Source organism: Dermacentor silvarum, chromosome 4, assembly GCF_013339745.2.
Source record: "Dermacentor silvarum isolate Dsil-2018 chromosome 4, BIME_Dsil_1.4, whole genome shotgun sequence".
In the NCBI taxonomy this organism is placed as follows: Eukaryota; Metazoa; Arthropoda; class Arachnida; order Ixodida; family Ixodidae; genus Dermacentor; species Dermacentor silvarum.
In genome coordinates, this window is record NC_051157.2 from 224,369,788 (window position 1) to 224,390,080 (window position 20,293).

The 20,293-nt window shown below is 45.5% G+C and overlaps 1 protein-coding gene across 4 annotated transcripts in view; it reads left to right on the plus strand.

Annotated features, from left to right (window-relative positions):
- The window catches only part of LOC119451007 (transmembrane protein 53-A), a 222,925-nt gene that overhangs the window by 106,285 nt on the left and 96,347 nt on the right, over window positions 1-20,293 (plus strand). For all 4 annotated transcript variants that reach the window (XM_049666383.1, XM_049666384.1, XM_049666385.1 and 1 more), the window contains one exon: window positions 12,310-12,702. In XM_049666383.1, the coding sequence (XP_049522340.1) occupies window positions 12,310-12,702 (393 nt within the window). The remainder of the gene's footprint in view (window positions 1-12,309; window positions 12,703-20,293) is intronic.

Consider the following 20,293-nt stretch of genomic DNA (forward strand, 5'->3'; position numbering starts at 1 on the left):
TTAACTGGTAACTTAAAGAAGTCACTAATTCGCGAGCTTCATTCACGCTCAGGTGGGTCATGAAACAGCGTGCTGTGTCATGGATCTTAGTCGAACAAAGGTGGTGACGGTCATGTGCAGTGCCTCGGGGAAGTGCATGCAGCAGTACCACAAGATATGATTTCATGTTTTTGCTCAGGTCACATAAACCGATTAATTGCGATTCAGTTATTTAAAAAATTGGAGAGTTAGAATTACCCCGCACAAGGCACTACTCACCTTCAGCGCTTGTCGAATGGGTGCCGGAGTGCTATAGTTGACCTGCCGATGTGGGGCTCCTTGAAAAGTGGAGACCCCGCCGGACTGGAGGGAACTCTGGCTACGGCTGCTGCAAGCGGGGCGGCAATTCAGCCATGGTGGATTTGCTTAAACTTCGTCTTTTAAGAGGACTTCGTGACTTCATGAGCAATGTCATCATCGGCCCATATTTTATGTCCACTGCAGGACGACTCTCGCCTCTCCGTGCGATCTCCAATTACCCCTGTCTTGCGCTAACTGATTACAACTTGCGCCTGCAAATTTCCCAACTTTATCACTCCACCTAGTTTTCTGCCGTCCTCGACTGCGCTTGCATTCTCTTGGTAACCATTCTGTAACTCCAATGGTCCACCAGTTATCCATCCTACGGCCTGCCCAGCTCCATTCTTTTTCTCTTAATGTCTGTTAGAATATCATTTGCTCTCTGATCCACACTGCTCTCTTCTTGTCTCTTAGCGTTACGCCTAGCATTTTTCGTTCCATCGCTCTTTGTGCGGTCCTTAACTTGTTCTCGAGCTTCTTTGTTAACCTCCAAGTTTCTGCCCCATATGTTAGCACCGGTAGAATGCAATCATTGTACACTTTTCTTTTCAGCGACAGTGGTAAGCTCCCAGTCAGGATTTGGCAATGCCTGCCGTATGCACTCCAACCCAATTTTATTCTTCTGTAAATTTCCTTCTCATGATCAGGGTCCCCTGTGAGTAATTGACAAACGTACTCCTTTACAGACTCTAGAGGCTGACTGGCGATCCTTCCCTTGCCAGGCTATTGAACATTATCTTTGACTTCTGCATCTTGCACTTAAGGTCGGCAAAGTACTGCGTTATAAATAATTAGATAAACCTTGCGAACAGTCTAGCGCAGAATATTATTACGCCACGGACGCATGCATCGATAAGCGGCGTAGAACACATTTGGCGACAGGCTGAGCTGCTGCAATTAGTAGAGATTATGCGCGTTCGCAGAGTCTTCTGCATTTAGAAATCTGTAGGTTGCTTTGCAAATAAGGACAATGAAGGCAGGCAAAGCGTAATAAGAACGTCTGAATCCACAAGCACGAACAACAGACAAATCTACATACTATCCAAAATTCCCAGGATGATCGCGGCGTGAGAGTTCCTTCTAGTAATTATTGTAGGAAAGGCTAGAGGTGCCGCGTCCAGCAGTGCTCTGATCGTTCGAGATATTAAAAGCCTTCTATGGATGGTGAATTATAAACGGAGCAATAGGCTGCCACGAACCCCTCGTGCATGTACGCACCTTTTCAAATACATTTTACTCCTGCCACAGTTCCTTACGGCAAGCTCTTTAATCTCCTGGCAGATATTACAATTTTGAGAATATTGTGTGGCTCTCTTCGTTGCAGCCTTACAAACCAAACCTCATTAAAGAGAAACTGAGACATCCACCCAAATGTAGCAATTCGCTACTATGGAAACCCAACCGGGTTCCTCGAAAGAAAGCCTCGCAGTTGAAGAAAAATTCGTCCTGGTCCGGGACTCGAACCCGGCTGCCCCGGAAAGGCGGTGGTCCCGGGTTCGAGTCCCGGACCAGGACGAATTTTTCTTCAACTGCGAGGCTTTCTTTCGAGGAACCCGGTTGGGTTTCCATAGTAGCGAATTGCTACATTTGGGTGGATGTCTCAGTTTCTCTTTAATTACTTATCTCCACCTAGCGGATTTCCGCTGAACTATTACATCAAACCAAACCTCGTACTTCTTTATGGGAAACCAGCGCTGCCCATGGGGCGCTCGTGAAAAACGGCTATGGTGGCTAGAGTATTGGGGGTGAGCTCCACCACTGAAAAGCTGGCGCCGCCATCGGCGTGACGTGGTATGAGAGATCACGTGGACACAGCGGTCGCGTCTTCGGACGTGCCGAAGCAAGCTAAAAACCAAAGTCCCACCTGCGCTGCGGTTCTGATTAAGTAAGTTGGTTTTCCCTCTTCATGTGTCTGCTTGAGAACACTTGAAAGCACTATAATAGGTAGTGGCTGCCTTTGAAGGCGTCCAACATGGTAGGCTCGGTGCCGGACGTGCAGAGGCCAATATTCATGTTCAGAACGATGCAACGTCGCGCTCGGGGCTGCAGTTTGAAATAGGCCACATCTGAGCATGCGGCGCCTGCAGCGAAAGAACTGCTCCACAGACGTGAGACGGTCGTTTATTCCAGAGGCGACAACTGACCGATCCGTGCGCGTTCCCTCTTCAGCTTCCTCGGGTCCGGCACGCTCGTGGTTGCTCCGATCAGCTATTTTTCCACATCCTGCGGGGCGGCCAACATCAATCGGATGCTTCCAGGGTGCAGAGTTTTCACTGTTGAACCCATGGAGGTAAAAAATACTAGGAGGGAGCGTCACGTGATTCCGCTAGCCTCGGCAAGCCAACCTCCTCTGAAGCCACCCCTCCTTCTCTCAGGGGCCCCGTGCGCGGTGCCTTGTGGGGCGGAAAAGGCCCACAAGGTTGCCGGAACATTCGTGATTGTTTGGTACGTGGTAACTTTTAGTGGCGCCTGCCGTCACCGGCTTGGAGGCCCGTATGCGGGTGGGGGTTTTCTGCTACTGCGCGCGTCGTTCTTCGCTTCAAATGCGATGCCTTGAAACGTGGAGCAAGACTGGGGCGCCTGACTCACGAAGACAGAAAATTTTCAAGACGTCACTTGCGCTTACCACCGCGGTTAGTGGAGTTGCCAGCGCTCGCGGCTCGAAACCCGTCCACACGCCTGAGTGTCGTCTATTTTTCCCTCGTACTCAAGTTTCGTCAAATCAGCTGTTGTGCACCTTAAACTGCGGTGCGTATTATCGTGCTAATTTTTGTCCCACTGTCTTGCACCTAGGAAGAAACGAGATGTTTTGAAGGACGCTTTTGGCGCATTTTCGCTTAGTCCACTAAGCGAAAATGCAACAAGAAACCTAGCTCTGCTGTGCGTCTTTTGTTTTGAGAAAAATAAATAGCATTAGCCTGCATTCTAAACGCCGAAGTCGTCGCCGTTTATTCATATTTGCGTGCACTATTTTCTACGATTGTATGGTGCGACGACGCTGTTGATCAACGCGCCTCGGGGATCCACTATCGTTATGTAGTAAAGCAAATGGACGGAATTTGTGCATTATCTAGAGTTTATTCAGCTGTTTTCGAATGTGAGTATAGCTTCACAGCAGAATTATGTCCTAGAGTCAAACACTGCCAGGGGGACCCTTCTCTCTGCTAGTGTGAAATGGCATGAAAACTGAATACATATAGCGGCAAGGGAAAAATGGCAGCATTCATTTGCACTTGTGGATTCATTGTGTTGCTGGTATGCTTGTACTCTGGAAAACACATTTTTATGACAACAGTAATTGTTTCATTCTTTATTCAATGTTTATTGCACCTATAGAAGCCAGAAGATTTTACACAAATTTATAATATAATATATAATGTATTTCACATTCATAATACAAATGAAGTACATTGCAGAGTATACACAAAAGATAATGAACAGCAAGTAGGAAAACTTATTGTGCCACTGCTCTATGGTATCAGTATAAGTCAGCATACTTGTATGCAACAGGACATTTGTATACAATAATGTTATACAAAGTAAACTATATCACACATAGTATTGGTACCTTTAATAAAACTCTTCAATGGGATCAGCTATCCTTGTATGTCACTGCTGCAGTTTAGCTGACAAATGCCTTGTATGCAACATCTTCGCTACAGGGTTATAATTGTACAATATTTATATCTGCGATGTACTCACAAATATTTAAAGGGTTTGGTGATGGTGCATGTCAGAAAAATAGGCAATACATATTCAGAAATCGAAAAAAATAGAGTGGTAGTCCACAAAGTCAAAGATGAAAAAATTGATGCGAGGTCAGACCCACAAACTAAGTACGTCAACATTGAAATACAATGCATTTTGCTGCAAGTAAAATGTACAACAAATCTTATGTTTTATCACATATCTACAAAAAAATCAGCACCGTCGAAGCTGAGCCAACACACCACAAAATTAAGAGGCGACAGCTCTATTACATTGTGAACCTCAAATGAATGAATATTTCACGGTATTTAAAACACCCATTGAGTGGTATACACCAAATGTTCGTGGTTGCAGTGAATCTGGCCTCATAAAAGGCTACTGTAAAGCAAGGAAACAAAGTGAGCACATTAAATTATTTTGGAAGTAGTAAAACCAACGGTATTCCAGGTGATGGAGGCAAATTTCCACAAAGGTCAGGTAAAAGGCATACAGGATCAAACTTTGAAAAATACATTGTCATCCTCAAGAGTATACTTAGCTCACACCTAATGCATTGAGAGCATTCATAGCATGCCCATGTCATCGCACAGTTTGCTCTAGTGAAAGGTAGGCCAGCTAACCTACCGTCATTGTCCATACTGTTTAGCTTGGTGCTGAACAGAACAATTGTTTAAGCAGAATTCGCATGCAGGTGATTCAAGATTCAGCAAGACAACAAGCATGTACTTGCGCAATTTACATTAAGGCATCATATTTCTCCCCTAAAGAAAGTTTGATGTCTGCATACAACGCTCTTGAACAATATATGCGCTTTACAAAGTCACTAAAAAAACAAATGCCTTAACACAGAACTTGGGGTGAGGTGGGGGGAAGGTTCGTGGTTTGCACTCGTGAAGCGCTGGCTTCAGCGCTTCACGAGTGCAAAGGTGCGGGTCTGATTCCCAGATGTAGTTGCATTCCTGTGAGCGCAGAATGCAAATGCGGTTGTGTACTTGAGTTAAGATACATGCCGAGGAACCTCCAGGCAGTCAAAATTAATCCAGAGCCCGCCCTGCGTCTACTACAAACAAATATGTACCCTTCACCCGCCCGCCTCCACCTTATATTCCCTGAAGTTTACAGTACCCCCAACTGCCGTTGCTGTGGCACTCACCCGGCTATGCTTCCGCATATGCTGTGGGAGTGCCCAGCATATGCGGGCACTCCCACAGCATATGCGGGAGTGCCCGAAAAAAATGCTGTGGGAGTGCCCGCATATTAACACATATTAACACCACGACCCTCTTGTCGAGGCTGCGTAAGGCTCTGCGGAGCTCCGCCCTCGACGACCAAATCTGGGCGACCCAGCACGCCTGTGAGGCGGCGGCGAGGCAAGCCCTCGACGTCCCCTCATGGGAGGCTTAGGGCCGGTCATCATAAAGTGCTGGTTCTACAAGAAAAGTTTATTCCTCCTCCTTAACACAGAACCTGGTGGGACTGCCGAAGTTGATAGATAAAGGAATTAATTGTGTGAGCCATCACGAACATAATTTAACCCTGAGGAAACTTGTGTAGCAGTTTTTCCTGTACTGCGAGTCACAGCAGCTAAATAATACAACAAGTCATGGTGGCTCAGTGGCAATAGTGCTTCATGAGTGCAAAGTTGCGGGTCTGATTCCCAGATGTAGTTGCATTTCTGTGAGTGCAGAATGCAAATGCGGTTGTGTACTTGAGTTTAGATACATGCCGAGGAACTTCCAGGCAGTCAAAATTAATCCAGAGCCTGCCGCTATGGCATCTCTTAGAGCCCATGTATTGCCTTGGAATTTTAACTTACTGCATGATGAGTCAGGTGTATTCTACCCACTTGCCAATGACAGGTTAGAAAGGTTTATGCACCCTAACTATGCTTTGTCAGTGTGCAGCCAAAGCAAATGACCAACATGAATGCGAGGTTTGTATTTCTCTACACAAGGCACCAGCTTGGTTCACCACGGCACCAGCTTGGTTCACCACGTCAATTGACTGCCATGGCGGCACAGCGCTTGTGGAACTATGCTGTCATGTTCACAATAATGTAACCATTCTAATTCAATAGTATGCCTTTTTGCGCTCTCAGTGATCTAAGCAGTGCCCTGCCTATGATATCACCAAGACCAGTCGGTCCTAAACAGTGGATGATTAAACAAAAAGAATATAATCAAGCAAAAGGGATCCTGCTCCTCTGCACAAGGTTGCAGGCACTATCCTCACCTTAGCGGCCACACATTGTTGTGGCAACATTAAAAAAGTCCAGTGTACTGTACACCTGCCAAATGAAACAGCTCAAGTGGTCCGATTTACCCCTAGCCCTCCAATATATACAACATGATTGATAACCACTGTGTGGTGTTTGCCTGCAAAGCCCTTAAAACAACATGTAGGCCATGCGCTGGCTCATCTTGGTGCTGTGATATTCCCGTGGATGAAGCTGCTGCACTTGAAGGTTGCCTCATTGCTGTAGCATCGTCCTTTGCAAGCATCTGCAGTTAAAGAATAACCCACCATATACTTTTAAGATCCAACAATAACATTTGCTGTGGAATGAATTTAAACAACCTTTGCAGAGTCATGCAAAAGGCCTCGCATGATCTGTGCAGGCAGACCCAACACACCACATCCCCTTGTGCAGAAAACTATGTTCAATCTAAGTGTGCTTGTAAAGTACACATACAACTACTTGACTCTCGGCGAAAATGAAGCTGTAGTAACTTTGCAGTGCATTGTTTCATACACAAAAAAAAAACATAGATATAGTTGTAACACACACATAATGTAATGTAATGCCCCCTCTGTAATGCCTCCAGGCCTTCAGGGTACTAATTAAAGAATTAAAATAATGTTCACCCCCGTAATTTAAAGTACAACTGTGTAACTTCATCTCAACTGTCATTTGCCTGTTTAAAATTTGTTGAACAACACCATATCTTCTGGAAAAAAACTGTATTTAACCTCAACATGGGAAGTACAAGCTTGAGAGATTTCTTTATGAAAAAAAAAAAAAAATTCATGGCATGATTGAATTTTACACACACAAGCAGAGTTGCTACGTGGAGAATATTATCTAGTTATTCACTATTGCAAAAGTTAATGTTACGTGAAGACTAATCTTTTCTGGTTTCTTAAATTAGTTATAGTTCTATTGCAAATTTAATTGTTTTCAGCTACAAGAAATACATACAAAATTCAGTGAATAATCTTTATAGCAGGAAATGCAATTGTTTGACAATAAATATTTCCACTTTGTGGGCTTTTTAGGAGCTAGTGTATGCTAGCTGATAAACATTTATTTCTCCTGAAAGTAATTTTAACACTTGTGGAATTTATGACAAAGTTAGAAAAAAATTGCCGACTTGTATTGCACAATTGATTACACAGTGTGGAGGCCCAAGTAAAAACACGGCATATAGAGCATTCTATAGTATGCTTTGTTGCAACCTATCTAGAAAGCTTTAAGGCAGTACTTTTTTTTAAATGAGAGTTTTTAATGACCTAGCATGGGGGGCAATTTGGAATACAATGGAAGTTTGGAAAAAGTTTGCGCAATTCCTTATAAATATGAAGATGCGATCAATCAGCAATATTCCTGGTATTATATTTTACCATATTTTGAAATGCCTCTAGCCCCAGTAATAAAATAAGTAAATATGAAAATTAGACTAATCAACTTTCTAGAAAACCGAAAGAGTCATAAAATTGATTGTAAGTGCATGACTTGAATCCCTTTATCATGTAAATGAGTTTCAATTTCAATTAATTTTATTTGCAAGTAATGTTACAGATAAAATAAATCTAAACTTCTTGCGTGAGGCCCATCCAGCGGGCTGAGCAGATCGCGCCGGGATCTACGGGCTCCTGCAGCCGTCTAGCGTACCCTCTAAAAATTTTATGAATAAAGTTTTACCGAACCGAACCAAGACATAGAAACTTAGTATTGGGCAGACATATGTAGTGTCACGTGCAACACAAACCTTGGTGCGGCCCGCGAGCGATGGTACTGCAAGCCATCAAGTGACCGTGGCCTTTGGTACCGCTCGCAAAATCACCGTCGCTGAAGTGCTCCGAGCAAACAACGCTCCAATGTGATGGTGCCCACGCAGGTGAGCGGCACACTGCTAGGGCCCACTCTTCTCTCAGGTCACGCTGCCTTGGAAACCTAGTGCATAATTTCAGTGTCAATGATCATTACTCGATCTGCACCAACATTTCAACTGAACATGTTAAAGAGCAGTGCGACTGAATTGTTTGCACTTATATATATATAGCACAGAACGAACACTTCTATTTCCCTTTCTGGTGTTATCATCTATCGAGGGCAAATTTATTGTTTTACATCATAACGCACTTCTTTTTCGGACAACACCTCACTATTTCATCAGTGAATTCATTCACACGAGCACGTATACATATTATAGTCACTAGCGAATATTGCAGTTCCGTTTTTATAAATTAAAGAAAAAAAAAAACGTTCATTGTGCTTACCTATGGAAGGACAGACCCTCACGCCGATTTTCTGTTCGGTTAGGGCATCCTGGCACACAACACTTCATCACGCAGGTGCGCCTTGCTGACGGTAGTTCTCGCCGGTCTGCTGAGAGGCCGAATTCGGCCTCTCAGCCTCTCAGAACGACAGCGCGTTGACTGGGACCGTCTACCTTAACTATGGGCCGGCACGGCGCTAAATATGTTCGGAGTCCCCGGCTCGCCAGTGCATCCTTGGGCACAATACGGGACGAATTTTCTTCCCGTGGGAAAGCAGTCGCTTCGGGCCTTGTACGCTCGCTTAATCGCCTACACATTTTTGCGGGGGCGAAAGGCATCATTGTTTCCCAGACGACGTCCCCAAACGCGACGTATCGCCGTCGGAAAGGCGGCTTGGTTGCCTGCACACGTTTGCAGGACGAAAGGTTTCCTCGTTTCCCTGAAACCGCCCCGAAACGGAACCAGTCGTCCTTGAGGTGGTCCTCCCGGGTTGTTGGGCGTAATGCCGACGCCTTCGTTCGCAACAGCCTTGGCGCCTGTCTGCTAATTAAGCAGCCAGCTGCGTGGTGGTTCGGTGCGTTACAAAGACTCGACTGCCACACGGATCCCTTCATGAACTAACCTCGGCGCGCGTTTGCCGCGCCGAGTATGTACGCATATTCCGAAACCCCCGCAGCAGACGAAACCGAAGCCACCGAAGCGAGCCGAGTAAAATCTACCGCTTGCCTATCACGTGAGGGCCTATTTCCCATCATCCCATTCCTCTAAATTTTTTATGACTAGGCTTCAAGATTGTCACGTGACGCTCCCTCCTAGGTTTTTTCCTTCCTCCATGGTTGAACCATTCACTGTTGAACCATTAGCGAGACGCACGGAGCAAGCGCGAACTATGCCGTCACTTCCTGGCAGTAAATTGATCACTCGGCCTAGTATGTTACGGGTGTGTTGTACAGGGGTGGAAGTGCTGCGCCAAACCGTGTTTCCTGCATCGTCCTTCTCCAAACCCTATCCAAACGCATTATTGCGCCGAAACTGCTCCCAAGCGGTGCCTCCATGTTCGACACGCCCGATAATCGCGTCGCGGTAAAGAGAGGAGACTGATCCTCAGGTCACGTGGTTGCAAAAGTCACGTGACCAAGCGGGCTAGGCACTTAGGTATTTCTCTGCTTGTGAAATATAGGGAACGCCTGGTTACTACTGGTGCCTCGAAAATGGCACAACTGTGGCTGCTGTGAAGGGATCGGTACTATTTTTAAATAAACGCATCGCTGTTTTGATGATCCAAATATAATCTCACTATCAGGGAGGGAGCAGTCGACGTGACTGGAGCAGTATTTTTTTTTATTTGGGGTGTTGCGGAGCGCAGCCTAGCAACACCCCAACGACCGCCGCTTCGCGTCGGCGCCCGGCGCCCGGCTTCCGCCGCGGCACCGGGGTAGAAACGCGAGCAGTCAGCGTTGCCAGATTGAAAAAAGGCTTTGACACCAGCCCCTGATCAAAATTTCACCAGATTACACCAGCGCTACAAAATCGCGACTATGACGTATTTTTGGCTCCTGCTTTGTTTTTGCGCATGCAGTTTGCAAAGCATAGCCTTCAAGATAGTGTTTTTGTTGCTTATAACGATTTATTTTGTCACTGAGGGGAGTGATTTGCCTCTATAATAAATTAGCAAAATAGGTTTGAGGGGAATGAAATAGAATTATGTTCTGTGGTGGTTTAAATCCACGCCTGCGCAGCAGCGCCATCTGCATGAAATTATAGAGTTCTTAGTTTTCTGATAGCTGCATGTGGTGTGTAAGATTGCGGAAGCCTGAAGCCAAGGAGGCTTTTCTTTAACCTCCTTGCCTGACGGTTCCTACATGGTCAATGAATGCCATCTTATTTGAAAAACATTTTTCTTGGTAATTGGATAGTGGACATGAAAAAGTAAGGGCACGCACACTTGATGTGCTTTCGCCCATCTTGACATTAAGGTAATATGTGAGCATTTATTATTTTACTGGTTACTGTACAATCGGCTATCTTGCCAGACCAAGGCAGGTAAGATCTGTTGGCTCTAACAAGTCAGCAAGGAACTTATTATAGAGGGAACGACAAAGGCGCTGTGAGAGGCGTGAAGTTCGCGCCTCTCAGAGCTATAGAGGTGTCTATATAACGAAGTGTTGAATGTCTTGAAGTGGGCAAGAAACAACACAGTGTAAATTCAAGTAATTTAAGTGACAAGCCATTTTCCAAGCTTTTTCACCATTTTCACCAGATTTTGTCTGGTGTAGCCATTCCGGCACCTCAACACCAGTAGCCCCCAAATTTCACCAGATTTTCACAATCTGGTGCCGATTTTCACCATCTGGCAGTGCTGCGAGCAGTATCCGCTTGCACAAGAGCGGACGCTCGCATCGTCGTCGCGGCCGGACGACTAATAAGCCTTGATACAGAATGCAAAAGTAAGTTTCAAACTTGAAAAAAAAAGTCAAAAGTGGGATTCGAACCCACGCCCAGAAAACCGCACTACAACCTGAACGCAACGCAACCTGAATTTCAAACACCGAACTGTCCGCAACTCCATTGGTAACCGCCAGCATCACTCTCTGCTCTCCGCCACTCTTCACGTTCGGAGAACCATGTCGGTGGCCAGCATGGCGACTCCAATTTGAGGACTATGCATTTGCGTCGGGTCTGACCGCCACTTCCGAAGAAACCAAGGTCCGCACACTCCTGTACTGGATGGGTACTCAATCACGGGTCATTATTGCTTCGCCCATGACAGGCGCCTAGGCATACTGTTCCTTTGAAGCCATCAAAGAGTCGCTCATGGGCATTTTTGTGCATCTGGTCAACGAAGTATACGAACCTAGCTAGTTCCACCGTCGTATGCAGATGCCCGGCGAAACAGTGGGCGCCTCGTACGTGACTGCTCTGTCGTGGGCCTGCTCAACTCTCACTTGTCGGACCTGGGGTTGTGTTCTGTAAGAGTTCACCTAGTGGACTGTCCACTTCGGCTGTCGCCATTGGCTGCCGCTTCACGAGCGCGAAGGTGCCAGCGAGTCTCGTTTGCGCTCGTGAAGCGGCAGCCCATGGCAACAGCCGAAGTGGACACTCCACTAGGTGGACCCTTACAGAATACCCCCCCAGCTTTGTCGAAACCCACAACTGATGCTCCAGGATGTGCTCACTCAAATTAGACAGCACGAAGACACCGAAAACGAGAAAGAATGAAACTTGGTGATTGCTGCTAGTGGTGCCATGTCGTAAGGCTATCAAGGTTCTTGTATTGTTTGTGCTGCTTGTGAAAAGCATTTGCACCTGCATATCTTGGTGGTGGTGCGGCGTACCAGCTCTGTGGTAAATGCCATCTTACCACAGAGCCTGGCAGCATGCAAATGGCACAGCAGGCTATGATTTAAATCCCAGCCATGGGGTCTTACCTCCTGGGGCACCAATGGACATTGGAAGACTGGATTTCCTAGTACCACAGCCGATGGGACCAGATGTTAGCAGATGTCGTGGAGTGTGACCCTGGTACATGAAGACAACATATAGGCGTGCTACAATGCTTGTTGGAAAATACTACGAGGTCTGTTTAGGCATCAGCGGTGATTGAGCGTTTGCCCGTGCTCAGCAGAGCCCTACATTTGGTATATTCAGGGTATGCTCTGTCATAAGGTTCACAACAATGAAAGCAGTCATGTACGCAAAAGCAAAGCGCCTTTTCTTGAGCAGTTTTTGTGAAATAATGCCTCGTGTGTGTGTGTTGTGCAGGTACTGGTGCCATGCCTGTCATTGCAGAGCATGAGCACAGCGGTGCGCACCGAGACCCTTAATCAGAACATGCAGCTGCGGCTGTCGGACAAGCCCCCTCCCACGGCTGGAGCGCCCCTCGTTGGGGGTGGTGGAGGTGGCCAAGGCGTGGTATGCCCTGTGCTCACCTCCTCATCAGCACGGCCAGACGAGGTGATGGGTCACCGGGGGGTGAGCAGCAGCAGCAGCAACAGCGCGCTGCGCGAGAACCCATTGACTGTGTTGCTGGCCTGGATGAACGCAAAGGACAGTCACCTGCAGCACTACCACGACTTCTACCTCCAGCTGGGCTTCGATGTCCTCACGGTGCGCACACTGCCACTGCAGCTGGCATTCCCCACATCCGGGGCACAGGTGAGTGCAGAAAATGTTATGAGGCTCTTATTCGCTGAACGGCCAAGGCACAATCTGTGAGCACCAACAGCCTTGTGCACCGGCAATGGGAAAGGCAAGCCATACGATCCAAGTAAGGCGGCTGTTGGTAAAATAAATCGAGATCTTCGAAAACTCTACTGTCCTTATTTACATTGCAATAGGTTAATTATTAGAAGAGAAAATGAAACTCAAAGTTAATTTTTTTGAATTTCGCGCGGGAACTCCAACGTCAGCACTTGATTGTGACGTCACGACTTGTAAAGTAATTTTTTGTATTTGGGCCACGTTGGCTCACTAAAGGTTCGTGAAACATGCCACATTCAGTCTTGGGCTCCTTTAGAACACACTGTAGTCAATTAACCCATGGCCCTCAGTCCCCAGCGGCTGCGAAGCACCTGACCAAGGCAGTGGTCAGACCTGCTACGCGGCAGAGGGTGCTAAGGAATCTCTGGGTCCAGACCAGTGCCGTAGCCAGAAATTTTGTTTGGGGGGGGCTGAGGTTGCAGCGCGGCCTCCTCCTTATAGAATTTGTCAAGGGATCAAATACATGAATAATAACTGCATTGCCAATGCCATTGTATGTTAGATGCTGCAAACGAATTATTGAACGCTACGCACTGTCAAGTAAAATATGTATTTTTTCAGAAATGAATACATTCGTATGTCCTAAAAATTCTGGCAGAAATAACTGATATCAATGCGGCTGCGTTTTTTTTGTCTATTTAATAAGGAAAGAAAACATCACACGGACATTAGAACTATGTGAGTTCGAAACCAGCAAAGCAGTGTATACAGCTGATATGAAGAACGTAAAGCCCATCTAATGAATAAGTTGAGGACAAATATTTTGATGAATCTTCGTCATTCAAGAACCTTATTTACATTTTTGCACATATGCAACGGCCAGGAAAAAACCTCAATGACGCTGTCCCTCGTTGCAATAGATTGCGCAGGAGCAGCTGTTACCGGTCGTGTATTGTAATTACACCGAGATGATACTCGCAACAGTGAGTACAAATAAAAAGTAGGAGAGAGAGAAGTCATAAGGGGGAAAGGCAGGGAGGTTAACCATGCTGAGCCCGGTAGGCTACCCTGCACGGGGGAAGGGCGAGAAGGGATTGAAAGATAAGGAAGAGAGAATTTCACAGTTCACACGTTGCACATTTACAGTTAAGCGTTCATCGCTGAGTTTCGTCACAGGCGGTCATACAGGCTTGTGCACTTCAAAAAACACAGCAGCGCCTTTGTAGCCCTGCACATAGCAGACGCACGAGGCCACGCGCCCAAGATCTTTTCCTCCGTAAAAGGTCTGTCGTCTAAGTGCCCCAAAGCCGTCCGAAGGGCAATCCTCTCATCTTCGTATCTGTGGAAGTCACGTAAAAGTAGGAGTTCCGCAAAATATACATTAGAAATGCGAAGATAGAATGTAATATACAAATGCGAAGATAGAACTCGCTAAGGGCAAAAAAGAGTCGCTAGGAACAAAGTTCACTGCTTGTATACCGAACACCTCGCAAGAAGATATTTAAATGTTCGTCTAAGTCTCCAATAAATCTACGTATTTAAGCAAACGTCACTGTATATTATGCGTCAAACAAGACAAATAAACACGTTGCGGAGTCAGACATAGTAAACTTTGCGCACAGAAAGACAGATGATCTTGGCAAGAACAAAACCATGATCGCGCAGACATCGTGATATGTACTCGGGCCATGCAGCGGTCGCCACAGCACCATACAGGTAGAATAGTAGATGAATAATGCAGAAATCAGTATGAAAATGTGTAATTTAACTGCCTGCACAGCGGCAACAATTATTCTGCACCCAAAATTAAAGGAGGGTTTTGCTTCGTTTCAAAAAAAAAAAAATAAAAGCAGGTAGCTAAAAAGGAAAGAAAAGGACAAACGAAAGCCACTGATTATGCGGCAAGTTGAACTACCCAATATCCCAGTGTGTTTTTGGCAAACGCATCGTGGGCCGGGCTTTCAATGAGCAAGGTCGGTCAAAATTGGTTATTGATGTCCTCGTAATTTTCGTATTCGCATGATCGATAATTTTGATCATGATGCTAACTGCTAAAATAAACGGCTAAAATTTCTGCAGTTTTAAAAGCTAACGAATTGCGAGCTTATGGACCTGAAGGAATAGAGCTTTTTACTTGCATTTATTTTTGCTGCTTCGCTATCTAAAGGACAAACTTCTCTCGGCGGGGAAGTTGAGCGAAGCGGTCAACGACTTCGGACACGTTGATGCCGACGTCTCTGTGGGTGTATAGAAGCACCAGTCTAACCATGCGTTCCACAGACATTGTAGAGCGCAAGTAGTATTTTTAATAAACTCTTGTTAAAAAATATTCTCTCTGCGCTGGCAGTGGTCACTGGAAGGGTGACTAGAATCTGGAACAGTTTGTACACATTTACATAGAACCTGCAGTCACAATGAGAGATGGGCATCTATTCCGGTGCTAAAACCTAAAACAGTCCCTCGATGTCGTTGGCATCCTTGCTTAGGTACTTTGCACAAACATTAGGCTGTTCGATTCCGGCGATGTTCGTCGTTTCGTCAGCAAATACGGAGAAGCAGCCTGCTTTTGCAACTAGGCTTTCTTTGATAATTTCGTCTCAAATTTCTATAATGTGGTTTTGTGCATCTGGGCTTAAATACGAGGCATTACTGGGGCAACTTTCCAAATGGTTCTTCAGATATGTATCTCCCCAATCAGCTCGCATGTGAAGAAGCGCTTTGAAAATACCTGTATTTTCCGGGGGGGGGGGGGGGGGGGGCTATGCTTGAATCCATAGGGCCACTGTCCCTGTGGCCAACGAGAGCCAGAACTTGTAGCCCGCAAAAAGAATTTCCTCAATAATAGGCCATTTCCTTTCTCCTGTTTTCTCAAATTTTACTTTGCCTGCCCTGGTCCAGCTGATCGATCACATTGGGCACGCGTCCTGAAAATGTTTGGAGAAAATTATCAGCTGCTAGCTCAAAGTCACGGTAATATTTAGTATTTTTGTGTGTGTGGAAGATTGCGAGCGCGTGCATTCATTTCTGGAATGGCTTGGACACGAGGGCTCGAGTGCACGCATGTTGGTCCAAGTTTATAACAGAATTAACCCCATAAAGTTCCATACTTGAAAATATTTTAAAGCGCGCCTTTGGAAATGTCAGTGCACCTTTCGCGTCAAAAGTTTATGAGAACTTAACACCCACAAAATTTCGGAATTGAAATCTATGCTCTCCGTAGATTCCGCGGCCGCTTCGAGATGCCGCAACGCGCCCGCTCGCTATCGAAAAGCTATTGAAAGTTTGTGCTCGGATGGGGCTCCTTGCGTTACGTGACCCGAGGTGCCACGAAATCCACCACAGGTGCCACGAAATCCAGCCCGAGTTCGCAATGTTCGTGCCGAAATGTCTTTCGAGCGTGAAAAAGACATTGTAGACAGAATGCAGAATGATTGAACATAGCTCGCCTACACGAACATGTCGCAGCCTACGACACTAGGATACCTGAACAATTGAACATTCTGCACTCAAGAACGAATTATGGTCAATAAATTCTTCGACATACACTTCCGGCTTTACTCAATAACCTCGCCTTACGAGAAATAGACCTTCTGTCCTTATGCAGCCTGCACAAGTACTTTCAGTCAAACTAATCCTTGTTGTTTAATGAGTTTGTTCATATGCTATACTGTATGACTTTTCCTCCCTTTATTTGCTTTAGTTTATGCTTCACTGAATATACTGCTATGTTAAGTTTTTTTTTCTATTTTTTTTCTGTTTTCGTATAATAAGACTTTTTTATGTAATCTATAATGCTCATGTATAAATTCAATATTTCCTTGTTAATGCAGACTACTTGTTTTTCTAATTGTTGAAGTGTATTACTACCTGTCTCGTATACACATTTTTTTTAATTGACACCTTCCCATCTGCTTACTCACATGTGAGCGCCCGACGCCCTCTGTTGCCTTTGATGGGTTTTTGGGCTGGTCAAGTTGCCTGCGTGCAACTTTTTAACACGAAAGTGTTTTATGCCGGGGTCCACCAAGACTTAACTGACGTATTTCCGTCACGGAAATACGTCATAGAACATAATACAAAGAAAGAAACCAGAAGAAAAAGTTCCACAAACAAGCAAAATTTGGAAATCGAACCCACGACCTCTCGGTCCGCGACGATAGATCGCCGAGCGTTTAACCCATTGCGCCACAAACGCATTTGCAGAGAGCTACACAGACGCGCCTTATATATCTAACACTCCTCCGTTTACCCGCGCTCTTGCTCGGGGCGGTGCCGCCGCCTACGAGCAGAAAAGAGAAGTACTGCATTATGACACTAACGCGCACCGACAGTGAACGCTTCGGTGGTCTCAGCACTAGGGAGCCTACATGCAACGCCGTTTTAAAACGGCGTTGCATGTAGGCTCCCTACTCAGCACTACGACGCCTCGATGCCAGCATTCGAAGGGACGCTGGCATCAAGAAGCACTACCAACGCCACTTAGGTGGCGTTCACCGTACTCAGCACAGCGGAGCGTGGCCTCCGCAATTAGCTCTGAAAATGTTTCTGAAGTTAATCGCGGAGGCTGCAATTACGACGCGCTGTACGCGCTGATTTGACTCGGTGACGATTCAGTTACGTGCTTTGTCTTGCGCGTTGTATTAGTGTGTCAGTTACGTGCTTCGTCTTTCGCGTTGTGCTAGCGTGTGCAGCGTAGTGCAGCTTCCATATGCACGACGTTTGCTCATGGTCATCGACGTTGGTAGTCGTGATGGAGGAGACGTGCCACCAGGCGTCAGCGCAGGTGCATCAACGCCTAAGGGCGCTTTAGCCACAAAACACCAATAGACATTATATATCAATGTGCAATAAACATTACACTACTTCTGTGAAGACACGTTTCACTTTCGTGTTCTATACCGATTCCTATATAAGAGGGATCAACCACATTTTTATCCAGAACCCCACATTCTTTTCATGGGAAGTAAATTATTATTATTACTATTATTATTATTATTATTATTATTATTATTATTCCCGGCGTCGGTGGTAGTTTTGGTCGGCGGTGCATGCCGGCACGAAAAAATTTCGGGGGGGGGGCTGAAGCCCCATCAGCCCCCCCCCTGGCTACGCGCCTGGTTCAGACAGGCCGCCAATGGAAACTGAACCTGGCAACGTTCAACACGCACACCCTCTCGAGTGAGGCTAGCTTAGCAGGACTATTTCAAGAATTATCAGGCATTGCCTGGGATATTATTGGCCTTAGTGAGGTTAGAAGAACTGGTGAGGCTTACACAGTGCTGACTAACGGCACGTCCTCTGCTACGGAGGTCTTCCCGACAAAAGAGAATCCGGGGTAGGATTTCTAGTCCATAACAACATAGCGGGCAACATTGATGAATTCTACAGCATTAATGAGAGGGTAGCAGTCATAATAAAGCTGAATAGGAGGTACAAAATGAAAATAGTACAAGCCTACGCCCCAACGATGATGAAGAAATAGAACAGTTTTATGAAGATGTTGAATTAGCAATGAGAAAGGTGCAAACTCGGTATACTGTAGTCATGGGTGACTTCAATGCAAAAGTGGAGAAAAAGCAGGTTGGTGAACAAGCAGTTGGCAACTATGGCACCAATTCTAGGAACGCTAGAGGAGAGATGTTGGTAGAATTCGCTTAAAGGAATAGACTCCGAATAATGAATACCTTCTTCAGGAAGCATAGCAACAGGAAGTGGACCTGGAAAAGCCCTAATGGAGAAACAAGAAATGAAATACATTTCATACTCTCTGCCAATCCCAGCATAGTGCAGGATGTACAAGTGTTACGTAGGGTGAAATGCAGTGACCATAGGTAAGTGAGGTCTAGGATTTCTTTCAATTTGAAGAGAGAAAGAGTAAAATTAGCTACGAAGAAACACGCCAACATAGATGCAGTACAGGCCAATTCAGGCTGGTGCTCGCAAACAAATATGCAGCTTTAGAAAAGGAAGATAAAGACAACATAGAGATAATGAATGAAACCATAACTAGGTTGATCTCAGAAGTAGCAATTGAAGTGGGAGGTAAGGCACCAAGGCAACCAGTAGGTAAGCTCTCCCAAGAAACAAAGGACCTAATAAAGAAACGACAAAACATGAAAGTGTCCAACTCAAGAGATCAGATAGAATTCGCTGAACTGTTGAAACTGATCAACGAGAAGAAAGTAAGGGATATTCGAAATTATAACGTGGGAAAGATTGAGGAAGCCGTAAAATATGGACGCATTATTAAATCAGCAAGAAGAAAGCTTGGCATAGGACAAGGCAGGATGTATGCACCGAAAGGTAAGCAGCGTAATATCATCAGCAATTTCGATGACATAGCAAAGCAGTGGAAGAATTCTATACTGACCTGTACAGTGCCCAAAACAGCCAAGCTACTTTCATTCAAAATAGTGATTAACCGGATACAGAGGATCCTTCTATAAGTAGCGATGAAGTTAGAAGGGCCTTGAACGACATGACCAGAAGAAAAGCTGCTGGAGAAGATGGAATAACAGTAGGATTTAATCAAAGATGGAGGAGATATCATGCTTGAAAAGCTTGCGGCCCTTTATACGCAATGCTTCACAACTTCAAGTGTACCAGAGAGCTGGAAGAATACCAACATTATACTAATCCATAAGAAGGCAGACGTTAAAGAATTGAAGAATTATAGACCCATTAGCTTGCTTTCAGTATTGCATAAAATATTCAAGATAATTTCCAATAGAATCAGGGCAACACTTGACTTCAGCCAACCAAGAGAACAGGCTGGCTTCAGAAAGGGATATTCTACGATGGATCATATCCATGTCATCAATCAGGTAATCGAGAAATCTGCGGAGTACAATCAACCTCTCTATATGGCCTTCATAGATTATGAAAAGGCATTTGATTCAGTAGAGATACCAGCAGTGATAGAGGCATTGCGTAATCAAGGAGTACAGGAGGCATACGTGAATATCTTAGCAAATATATACAAGGATTCCACAGCTACCTTAGTTCTCCACAAGAAAAGTAGAAAGTTACCCATCAAGAAAGGGGTCAGGCAAGGAGACACAATCTCTCCAATGCTATTGTCACGTAGTAGTGACGCTGAAGTAAACAGTCGTGAAACTGTGTATGACGAAACTAATTCTTTATTGGGCGAACCTGTGCCCACAAAACCAAGCTACACTCGAAGCACAACGAAAGCGGCGAACACAGTCGGTGGTCGTCGAAATCTGATCAGCGGCGAAACGCGTCGGCTTTTATACCTGAGTCATCGAAGGTTCCAGATTAATCCCTGATGCCCGCGGGTCTTCCAGAAAGTTCTAGACAATTCGCGTCGGTCATACAATCAGATAACATAAGCGTCGGTGAAAACAGGCAACGGAATGAAGCATCGATAACGTTCTAGAAACTTCCGATACAGGCGCGTCCTTCGCCAAGCGATAACGTTTAACATTTGTTAGCCGGTGGAAAGCGGCCACCGGTGAAAGATAAACATGTATACATGTCAATACCCTCCCCTTAAAAAGCATCATCCTGATGCTACAAACAGAAA